The 12264-nt window shown below is 40.6% G+C and overlaps 1 protein-coding gene across 1 annotated transcript; it reads left to right on the top strand.

Moving 5' to 3' along the window:
- Positions 1-10087: 10087 nt before the first annotated feature.
- LOC147887674 (GDSL esterase/lipase At2g42990-like) lies at positions 10088-11971 on the top strand. The gene is made up of 5 exons (XM_087393863.1): positions 10088-10379; positions 10535-10653; positions 10772-11020; positions 11128-11383; positions 11515-11971. Exons 1-5 carry the CDS (start codon positions 10133-10135, stop codon positions 11733-11735), a joined length of 1092 nt encoding a protein of 363 aa, XP_087249989.1. The 5' UTR covers positions 10088-10132; the 3' UTR covers positions 11736-11971.
- Positions 11972-12264: the final 293 nt, after the last annotated feature.

Below are 12264 nucleotides of genomic sequence, written 5' to 3'. Positions count from 1 at the left end.
TGATTTCAGACGATTTACTATTTTCATTCTTGATGTAAAATGGTTTAGAACTACTTACAACGGTCCCCATGCGACAGTGAGAAAAGAAAGTAGCGGTCTCTTTGCAATAGACTCCACCAAACATTGGACCGATGAAAGTGATACTTTTGTTCTTCCCGAGCACTGTGAGCAGGTGCATACTAATGATTTAATTAGTTGAAGCTTTCGTTTTTAAAGTCCATTGATACATGTACTTGAGCATAATTTCATATATATAATTGACGACATTTGGCACCCATCTTCAATATAGGTGGTTTTTCATCTGGATCGTTCTGATCCAAGATGGTGGTACGTGATCCAAGTTGCACCACGAAGTAAGCAAATTTTTGAAGATCGAGATGTGGATATGGAGATGCCACTACCAATGCCGGATCCAATTGATGAATCTAGCGAACAAGATGTAGATCACCATATGAGCCAAGAGGTAATGACATCGCACGGGAGGAGGATGGAGATCATGATATTGACAAAGAAGACAACAATCATCAGGATCAATCACCACACTTAAGCTTTATTGAAGAAGATGATCAAATACTTTTAGGTGCACATACAATGCTAGAGTACGATGATGATATAGGAGATCAACTCGGTATAGAGTTGGAGATAGACTTGCTTGGCGCCTTAGACTTGGCTCAAGATGAAACAGTTGATGTGAATGATCTCAAACTTGGACATGAATATATGAGCTTCAAAGGCTTGATGTACATGCTCTCATTTTTTAATTCTCTATGAGCTCAAACATGTATGAAAATTTAAAAAAATTTATCATTGGAAAAAACTGACTTTTAAGGCCTATTTAAAAAAAAAACCTTTGTAAAAACGTCGCTATAATATTTTGTATCAGTGTCGCTATATAGCGACTTTTGAAAGTCGCTATATAGCGACTTTTAGCAACAGTCGCTATATAGCGATGATTTACGAAACCCGCTTTTCATACCGATGATTAACGCTAAGCGGGCGCTAAATGTCGGTACGTAAACGTCGCAATAGGATCCGTGTATAGTAGTGATATTCATGTAATCACCTCAATTTTCTTGTGATTACGTGTCGTGATGATGTATTCCACGCAATCACAGGCACAATCACGCCTTTGTGCTATCAGGTGACCCTGACTTGGAAACTAGATATATACCATTGTTAGTATCAGTACTAACGACGGTAGTCTCCTACCAGTAGTAGTACTAATACTACTGCCAGTAGTTTAACACAATACTATTGGCAGTAGTACACACAATACTGCCAAAAATATTATTACCACCGGTAATGGTAGTACTCCTGCTAGGAATCGTGTTTCTACCGGTGGTAATTGACATACTACAACCGTTAGTACTACATTACCGATGGTAATACACAATCTACCATAGGTAATACTACCGGCCCAAGATATATTCCAAGCGATGGGCTCATTTTCACCAAAAGTGGATTGAGAAGAGGTAAAAATCTTCCTCTCTCCAAGTCTTGGCGGAGGGTCCTAGTCCAGGAAGTGGTTCCTAGTCTTGCATCCTGAGTAGGATGGGGGGCTGGTTGGAACGACGACCTAGATCCAGGTATCATCGGATCTCCACATATAAGGGGAATTGTTTTGTCAAATTTTTTAAGAATTTACTTAGCATTTGTTGCATTCATGCATTGAAAGAATAATTTGTGCATTGAAAGCTATTAGCTTTTAGGAAATCTTTAAAATTTTACATCAATGCATACTAATTCATAGGCATTTCATGTAATTAAAAAAATAAAGAATGCATAGGGTGGGAGTTATGCATGCCTGCTCACTATTGTGTGGCAAATGTAGCTCTTTGCTAGTGTCAATTGATAAATCTTTTCACACACCATGGATGATAATTTCAAATTAGTTTCGTTAAGAAGCTAAAATTTTATATTGGTGTCAAAAGGTTGTATGCCATAATAAAAATAAATGTTTGAAACATTCGCCACGATTTGAACCTTTAAATGCAAAAAAATTCAAAGTTCCTTTTTTCCTTCAAAATTTAAAAGAAAACATGTAAAAAAGCACTAAACTCTACCAATGTTGTGAAACTAAAAAAATTAGCTTAAAAACTTTCACCAAGATTTTATTTTAATATATAAATGTAGCTTCGATAAAAACATCCCTACCACACACACAGTAAGATTTGCTCGCAAGCATGGCCTCAACCACTGGCACTAAGCAAAAAGTAGGGGAAGAGCTAAGTAAGGGCGAGCGCAAGAGAGTGATAAGAAGCATTCGAGATGCCTTTTTTGTTAGGGTGTGCAACATGGAGTAGAGTGAGATGGAATCATAGATGTCTAATCTAGAGGGAGTCGGCACTATGAAGAGGAGAATTCTTGATGATGCTAAGAGTAGTTTGCAGTATGAAGGTCATGATGACCTTGCCAGTCGGGTGCAATGGGAGATAGATGCCATGCTTTGGGTTGACATCTTTTGGTAATGCAGAGACCCGCTTCAATGAAGCATGCAATGTAGACCCTTGCACAAGAGTTTGATCTCTTCAAGTTAACACAATGGACGAGTGTATGGGCCAAGCACACGAGTAGGGTCCTTGCATCAGATCGCCTTGTCATAGTGGCTAAGAGTTGGGACAAGAAGTCTGCAGTAGTTTATGGGTGAGCTACGTCCTTGGCTACAGGTGAAGAGTAGCCAGCCTCTACACCCTCTCAACCATTGAGAGGTGATGATGTTCAAAGGGCACAACACGTGGTGAGCATGTGGCTAGTAACATAGACAAAGTGTCACACTTGGCATATGTCACAGTTTGGGAGATACAATTTGGTGAGAAAACCGGATTAGGCACCTATGGCACTATATTTAAAGTGTGGTTGGTAGGAGCTGCACGGTTTCCATATCACATGGAATATGCCAGAAAGAAGTACAAGGGCAATATTGGGACGTGTACATAAGAAGCAAGGAGAGAAAAACTTATTCATATTTTACACCCAATCCTTGTATGTGTGATTGCAATAACACTAGAAGAGCCATTGTTGACCATCACGCCATACTTTAATGGTGGTAGCCTGTTGCAGTTCCTTTAGATTCTACCAATGAACCAGAGCAGGTTCACATGCTACTTCCACCGTGTTCTAATGGGAGGAGTGGATCTGATGGCCACAGCAATCGGGGGAGTCCAAGCTACATTGGAGAAGGAAGATATTGCACAAATCAATGTCTTTTGTGAGAATCTCCTCCATATCATCCATGCACTTGTGGATGGTTTAGTAAGGCTACATGCTGGAAGGTGGATGCACACAGACCTAAACCTGGGCAATATCTTATTGGATTCTATTAGAAAGTCTAGATGCCGACTAGGGATCATAGATTGGGGGATGGCCATGGAATTTTCAGCGAGTCGAAAGGCATTCAAGCATTTGAAGAATCAGTCTTTGCAAACTGATGCCGACTTTGCTGAGCAAGCTTACAAGAAAGAGGAAGAGCCTAGGTGGAAAATATGGCTTGCACCTAAGCTACAAGAAGTAGCATTAAGAGGAAGATATACATGCCATGTAGATACGTATGCATTGGGATGGATCATTGTTGTGACGATTTAATTTTTTTGAAGATGCTGGGGTTATCTTGAGGATGATCGAAAAATGCCTCCTCCTCATGTCATTAATGTCATTAACCATCATGCAAAAGAAGAAATGATGCATTGCATTGCCAATAAGAAAAAGCCACCTAGAGAGACCACTGATATCTTAAAGAGAGTAGAATGTGAGGGAGAATTGGCTATGAGGCCTATGGAAGAGATGAGCCTTGCCCTTAGGCTTGCAACATAAGCCACATTTTTTGTCTTGTAATATTTTTGGGTCCCCATGTGTCAAACTTATTGTAATGAAATTATTGTTAAAAAGGAAATTTGAATTTGTACCCTTCAACATAAATAAAGATTGCAACATGTACTTTTTGTTAAATTAAAGTAATTTTGTTATAACTTATCTTGCATAACTTATGTAATTGTTTGCATCTTGCATGGGATATGTAACATCTTCATCTTGCATCAAGCATATTGCATGTGAGCTTTGCATCTTGTGTCCTATGTCACACATCGGCGCCTCACAAATGTTGAATTTGATGCATGTCGACTTTGCATACTATCGCACACCAAGCATTCATCTTCATTTTGCTCTTTGCAACAAGCAATACTTTCCTGTGAGAATGTCACAAGGAGATGATACTCCAAGTCTTGGGGGGGTCACTATGTATAAACCCTCTATATCACATGCATTCAAGGCCTATATTTAAAGTCCCTTATCTGTAAAAAATTTCATTAATAAAATATACCCCTTTTCTATACAAATCTGTAAATTTTTTCCAAAACTATTTTAAATAGTCCCTTATGTATATTTATTTCTGTAAATTTTAGACATAAAAAAAATCCTTCTGTTGAACTCACGTGATAGGGTTACATATGATGAGTGACCCCCCCCGAGCTCCAAGTTATCCCTCCAAGGAGGAGGAAGGCTCTAGAAGAGCAGGCAAGCGTCCATTGACACAAGAGGGGAGGCTCGACGAGCTGAGCATCAACACTTGCAATTCAAGTAGCTATGCAGGGTTGCTAGCGCAACACCTGAGCATGTTCCAGACACTATTGCACGTACATCCATTATCAATTTTTGCATGCTTTAATATTAGATGTATCATTTCTTAGGTCTTTTGTCAATAATTATCACATATGAGCTAGAAACCAACACCATGGGCATTGGTTTTGTAGGTATGCAATGGAAAGAAGTGAACAAGCTTGTCTCGAAACAAGAGCTTTTGGTAATTTGGCCCTTAGAGGATGAGGAAGAGGAAGCCTCAGGTAACCAAGCGAGGAGAAGTAGAAGAACAATAGAGGGAGGTCGAAGCACCCCAACCCAAGATTTAGACCAACACAGGGATGGAAGATAACAAATTGCCAAGACAAACAGATTCAGCAAAATCCTAGGCATATATATTTATCAAGGTATATGGGAAGGCGCCACACCATAATGAAGTGGCAATATATTGTGAAAAATTATTGTATGTGCACTTTATAAAGGGTATCCAGGTGGACTTCTCATCTTATAAGGACAAGCATACGCGTGGTCGCACTGAAGTGATGATCACCAAGTCACAATTTTCCAGGGCATTGGAGGGTGCATGTGGACCACTGGAGCAACAAGTGGTGCAGCTTGGGGAAGAGAATGTAGCCCATTTTGAGCAAGTCCAATGCCTGGAAACCAAAAGACCGCAAACTGAGCCGGAGCTATAGAATGAGATTATAGCTCTACATGCCCAACTGAAGAGCCTACAAGACCTCAACGCACGATTGCAACAAGAGGCCCACGATGCATGCACAACACTGATCGGAAATGCGAGCATGGAGGGCCCATGGTTAGCTGTTGGTCGGAATCCATCCTTTCAACCATATGCTGTGAAACACCTGCCCTTTGATAGCCCAGACAACTGTTTGTGCCCAATTTATGCTAGTGTTTGTTTGATAACTCAACTAGTTATTATGTTGTGCCTTGTAGCCACACATTTCATATTTCTTGTCTAGTAGGTTACTTGCCAAAGACTAGATCTATTTGTCCACTTTGTAAAGCCCAACTATCAATGGCATTGTACATGGTGGTGGGCTTACGACAGCTCTATCCAAGACCATGACTGTCACCTCTTTACAATGTATACATTCTCTATGATGGAAATAAATGACTTTGTTTCAAGTTATATGTTCTTTCAAGTATACATGGTTGCAATTATTAATAAATAAAGTAATAAAGTAATTGAATTTTATAGAATAAAGCAAGTTGCAATTCTAAATCAAAATGCACAACTAAATGGAAAATCATTTAGCATTTCCAATTAAAATTTATTGAACTTACATGTGCATTCCATTCGAATTGGCAAACTTGCAATCCTAAAACAATATGTAGGCTTCTATCTCACATTAAAATGCTAAAACCTAAATGAAAAGGCATTTTCTATTTGCCATTGAAATATGAATTTAAGACTAAAGACTAAAGTATTTTTCATAAAAATTTCCATAAAAATTAAAGAAGTGACCCAGTCATGGTGGATACTTATATGCACTTTCATAACAAGAGCTCTCTCTCTCTATCAATTAAAAGTTATCTCGAAAGTCATCCAAAAAGAATGTTACCAAACACAATAAATATCACTTTGCATATGCTTCTTCTGCACGTCATTGCATAGGCTTCTATTGCATATGATTGTGAGTGGTATGCCACTTGCATGCTCTTAACCAAATTTCTAGCATTGCTTTCCACTTGTCTTCTCTCTAAAATACATATATTGTGAATGGATTTTATTTAATATTTTTAGCTTATCGTACTTAATGTCATCCCCTAGTGGAGATTACAGTGGTTTTGCCACCTTGTTGTTTGCTAGTTTATAACAAATTAGTGACTGATAAGTTCTTATTTCATTTGCTACATCGTGCTTGGCTTTAGTCAAGTTTATCCACACATCAATCAAATGTTTAAATTCAAGTTTTAAGAAGGGTTTTGCTAAAATTGCAACATTGCTTGTATGAGATGACCAAAAAGATACCACGTTCTAGTGAACCAAAGAGGTACTTTTATAGTTTCATACAAAGCGGGGACTTAAACTCAAGGTATCCTTTATCCATCTTTCCACTAGGCTACCATTGAAGATGTGAAGAATATATAGTGAAACTCATACATAAGTGAAAAATATATAGTAAACCTCATACATAAAATGGAGGAGGTCCCTCCCCTCATAAATGGAGGGACGTCCTTATTTTTAGTTGGAGGCACCTATTAGGGCCCATTAAAGTCTTGGAGTACAAGTTGAAGGAGCATGTAATTCCAAAAGAAGAAGTGATTTACAAGAACATAAGCCGAACAAGGTTATCGGTGACCTCAACAAGAAATGGAAGTTGAGGAGGGGTAACCAATGGTGGAAAAAAAGGTTCAGAGATGCATGGAAACTCTACGCTACAGGCAAGGCCAGGTTTATGCTTTGGAAGATATTGAATAACTGGGTGCCCGCCGTTCGGGGCAGACTAGCAAAGCACATTCATCTCTCACTGGTATGCCCATTGTGTGTGGGAAAGCGGTGGAATCATTCAAGCACCTATTCTAGTCTTCCTCAATGACACGTGAGGTTTGGATGAAAGTGGAAGCGGCGATCATGAAGGCGGGACTAATGATGAAATTTCATATTAATGCCAGATGGAGGATGGTTTTGCTAGGTGAGGCTTCTCACCTCCCTTCCACCTTAGGTGCAGCTTGGCCCTCAGTCCATGCCACAGTCTTTCTTTCAGTCTAGGAGCTGAGAAACCGACTAGCTTTCAAAGCGAATATCGCGCTGGGGTTCTATGAATCCCAATTATGCCTCATGGTGAAATCCTACCTCAGGGACTTCAATTGGATGATGGGTACCAAGGAACCAGTGATCAGTGATGCCTTGCTCTCTATTGGTTGCATGATGTAACCTTTTGTCTCTCAGCTAGCATAGCGTAGGCTGTAGACTATGCCCTTATAGTTAGCCAAATTTTGTATCGGATCCCTACTTTGGACTTGGCACCCCCTATAAATACAATACTACTTTTTTGGTTTTTTTTAAAATAAAAAAACTACGAGTAAGAAGTCTATTGTAGCTTTTAGGTGCAATAAAGGGAAAGCTTATACAGGATAGTGGGGACACGTGGGTGAGTGAGATATTTTACATGAAGTTGGCTATGCACCACTATAAAACAATTTGAGTTGGGTAGGCATAGATTGCATATTTTAAGGGCCCTAAATGGTTAGATGTGACACATACCTTTTCTTAAACATAATTTACTTAAATGATTTTATAACTTAAAAAGATAATAAGCACATGGTGGTTATCTTTAATAATTACATACAATGGTCAACCATATATTCCACTATAGAAGGTTCAGAGATGCACCATCTACTCCACCTTGGACGTCACTTTCAAAACATCTAAGAGCCCCTTAAACTTGTTGACAAATATAAATTCTTCCAGATTTCTTTAAAAAAAAAAAAAATAGGCCGGATATATTAAGGGGTTGTGAGACTCAAAAAAGGACCAGATACAAAATTTGGTTGATCAACAAGGGCCATAGGCCCAAAGCCCATGCTGCACACAACACGAGAATGCAATAGTGCCTAATAAGATCCCTAATACCAAAAGGTTCCTACTTCAATGGGCAGTTTATCAATGAGGATCATACCTAAGTCTTTGAGTAAGCCATTAACCTAAGCTGTAACCATAGCCTCCCTGTACCCTACTCCCATAGCTTCATTGAAGATGAGATTATTACAAACCTTCCATATGGCAATCAATATCGCTGCCCTAATGTAGTGTCAGTAAGCAGCTAGGTAAGACGAAAGCATTCCATCTTCCCCCCGTAGGACCATGCGCCATCTTGAACCAATAAAAAACTTTACCATCAAGCCTGATCCATGGATGGCTTTCTCTACCTTGCGCCAAACTTTGTGCGCTACTATGCAGTGCCACATTAAGTGACTCACTAATTTGATCAAATTATCGTAGAGGGAACACACCAGAGAGGTTGGGAGATGCCCCGCTATCCTACCCTTCATGGGTAGCCACTAAAGTAGAGACTTCTAGAAAGGGTAGCACCGCTTGAAGTAAATCCCTATCGATAACTCTTCCAAGCAGTGTGGAGGCATTGGCTCCCCCAAGCCCCACCTCTTCTAAGGGCCCATTTCTTATTTAGATCAAAGACGACGGTACACAGTCCTTGCCTCAATTTTCCTGAGCCGGGTTTTCCCCATCACCTAATGACAAGGATTACATTCACGTTTTCATGTTTGTATTAATGGGTTATCAGCATTCATTAATTACGCTTTAAAGTAGCATGAAAACAACGTGATCATGTTGTTTATCGAGAAAAATCACCAAGAAATCGATTAAAACTACCATCGGTAGTATTTATATAATTGGCAATAATATGTAAATAACTGGTGGTAATACAACTAATACTGGTGGTTTATATTACCGCCGGTATTATAATCGATGGTAATACTATATTACCAATGGTGTTTTTCATATTACCCCGCTGATAGTATCTTAAGTACCGCCGGTATTGTGGGTCGCAGATTCATATTTTTCTGTGCATGCCGGCACTACATATTGGTGGAAGGGCAATAGAGGCTCATCATTTGATGCGATTGTGGTTCATATCCTGATAAATCCTTTAGTAAGTTGCCACCTGTTAGTATATCGTGCAATAGGTGAAATTGAGAAACATTGGCTAAGATTCCACATAATCTTTAAAATAATAGCTAAAGTTAGTGTAAAAATGGACAAACTCATAGCCTTTTGAGATTTAAATATCTTTTGACTTGGAGGATCATTTTAGCTTGATTGGTTGGACAAAATGTTTTTCGCTAACACTAGTGCAAAGAAGAGAGAGCAAACAATTAATGCCAAGGCTTAAGGAAAGGAGTCGGAACCTCTTTTCATACTTTGGAATACCCATTGTCATACACTTAAATACCCAAGTCACGTCAAATCTTTGAGGCAATAATGGCGTACCTCTTTAAACACCCTCTAATGGGATGAAAAGTACAACTCCTCTAGTGAAGAAGTGGCTTCTTGAAGTCCACATGACATATCAAGTGTTGGATGTCTTGAGTGCCAAGTTTCCCATGTAGTACATTTTTGGCACCCTCATGAGATGGCTCTAGGATATTGAGAGAGTGATTTTGAATGCAAGATAGAAAGGGAGATGTACGATGCTGGCTGCCTCGAGACAAGACAAGGGGTTGGCATATAAGTAATGGCATATAAGTAGAAAGGCATTCTAGACAAGGGGTTGGTATATAGGTAAAAAGACATTCTAAGCCACAGCCCACTATTGTACATATAATTAATCAGCTAACCCAAACCAACAAAGAGACGCCCAAGAACTCCTTTCTTCCCAAGTGAGTCTCCCGTCCATTATACGCTTTACACTGCCCATCCTTTACACGCTTTCTTCCATCCATTACAGAGTAAGTACACCATTTTGTTAAATGACACATACAATCAGCCAATCGAAACCAACAAAGAGGCCCCTATATCTATATCCGGCAACAAAGAGACGCCCAAGAGCTCCGTCTTCCCATCTGCGTCTCTATGGCTCTCCCCCTACACTACTGTCCATCCATTCCACGTTTTCTGGTGTTGTTCTGCCTCATCTTACGGCCTGTTCTCTGCAGCTTCCCTGCCATCTTTATCTTTGGTGACTCCCTCTTCGACGCTGGTAACAACGACCACTTGATCACCCTCGCTAAGGCAGATCGTCTCCCTTACGGGCGAGACTTTCCTGGCCACCGCCCCACTGGAAGGTTTTGCAACGGTCCGCTTAGTGTCGACTATATCGGTGAGATGAAAGTTTATACACTCGTTGTTTTCTCTCCCCTAACAATAGGAATGTTCAAAAGAAGAAACATTGGAGGAGGAGACCACCAACCTGACAGCCAAGTGTTGAGTTTCTTGAGTTCAATATTTATAGTTTGCGAAGCTTGTTGTGCGCAGCTTCCATGGCGGGACTACCATTCCCACCTGCTTACTTGAAAGCAGGTGAGAACATTCTCCACGGTGCAAGCTTTGCGTCGGCAGGTGCGGGCATCCTCAATGCCACTGGTGAACTATTTGTAAGGAGATTGCACCTATCTTCTGTATGTGCTTTCATTCAATCGCCATCCGTTTGTCGGTAGAAACAAACGCATGGATGTTTCTCGGCTCACAAACGTCTGCGTTTGATCTTTTCAGGGGCAGCGTCTCGACTTCTCGCAACAGGTGACATATTTTTCGGAAGCGAAGCAGCGTTTGATCGCGCTTTTGGGGGATGCGGAAGCAGCACGTTTGATATCTAAGTCCTTATTTGTCACCTTCCTAGGAAACAACGACTACCTCGTAAATTATTTTAGCTTCCCCTTCCGCAAAAGTGCATCTCAGCGGCGTTACTCCCTCGACAAATTCAGAAATCTGCTTATTTCTGCTTATGGGAGTCACTTAACGGTTTGTTACCAACCCTCTACAAAGTACACCGACGAATGAATGTTCTATTTTGGTACAACGAAACCTGGTAAACGTCTGTTCGACGATTTTATCGGTGACTTTTGCAGGATTTGTATGCTATGGGAGCCCGCAAGTTTGGGGTAGTGTCCCTTCCCCCGATATCCTGCATTCCGATCGAGCTGCTCTTATGGCGAAGCAAAGACGCTCAATGTGAACCAAAGATTAACGATGAAGCAAGGAATTTCAATGCCGCATTATCAGTACTGCTAAATGGACTTCAACGAAGCCATGCAGATGCGCATTTCGTGTATCTCAACTCCTACGATTCGCTATGGCGAACCATATCGGACCCCACTGTATATGGTAAAGGTCCTCTCGAGTCTCGGGATATCTAGCATTTGTAGTCGCGTATGGATAGCAGTGCTAGTAAAATGAAAACAGACGGAAACCAAAGGTCCGTGTCTCTAATATGATCGATGACGAAACTTTCACAGGGTTTACGTATGGACACAATGCCTGCTGTGGTGCGGGACCCTATGGAGGAATTCCATGTTTCAAGGCCATCGACACCGCGTGCGAGAACGCATCCGAGTACGTCTTTTGGGACATGGCTCACCCCACAAGCGCCTACAACGCCCTTGTAGCTAACATCTTCTGGGAAAGCACAGCACCCGATGTACATCCCATCAATCTTAAGGAGCTGGCGGAGCTGTAAATGCTGGACCTGTGCTTCTGGAATCGACTGTGTTTGAGTGCCGACAATGCTGCACCCACTGGCAACTCCCTCTTGTGTTTTGCGTGGAACAAGGAGCAACGTCAATAAACGATTAGCGGCACGTCCATCGAGTTCTTGCTGATCACAAGGCGGCAAAATTTGCCCACTATGGCCATGCTTTAATGGGTAGTTTCTGGCCTGCCCTAGGAAGGGAGGGCTTAGTTATGATTTTCTCCTCAAAGGAATTGCATCTATTGGTTGATGCTCAGCTTAATATTTTCATTCCCATTTATTTCCCGCCTCTCTCTCTCTCTCTCTATATATATATATATTATGATTTTTAAACACAAGAATGACATAAATGAGGTTGGTGGAGAATTTTCGAAGATGCATCCCAAAAGCCCGTAAGACATAAATGAGGTTGGTGGAGAATTTTGGAAGATGCATCCTCATCTTTTGGGATGCATCTTCCAAAATTCTCCACCAACCTCATTTATGTCTTTCTTGAAACATAAACTTGTTGACTATA

The sequence above is a fragment of the Dipteris shenzhenensis genome, chromosome 22 (genome assembly GCF_047967505.1).
Source record: "Dipteris shenzhenensis isolate YYH24624 ecotype China chromosome 22, Dip_SZ_1.0, whole genome shotgun sequence".
In the NCBI taxonomy this organism is placed as follows: Eukaryota; Viridiplantae; Streptophyta; class Polypodiopsida; order Gleicheniales; family Dipteridaceae; genus Dipteris; species Dipteris shenzhenensis.
Note: the sequence above shows the minus strand (reverse complement) of the source record. Positions and strands in the feature narration are given on the sequence as shown.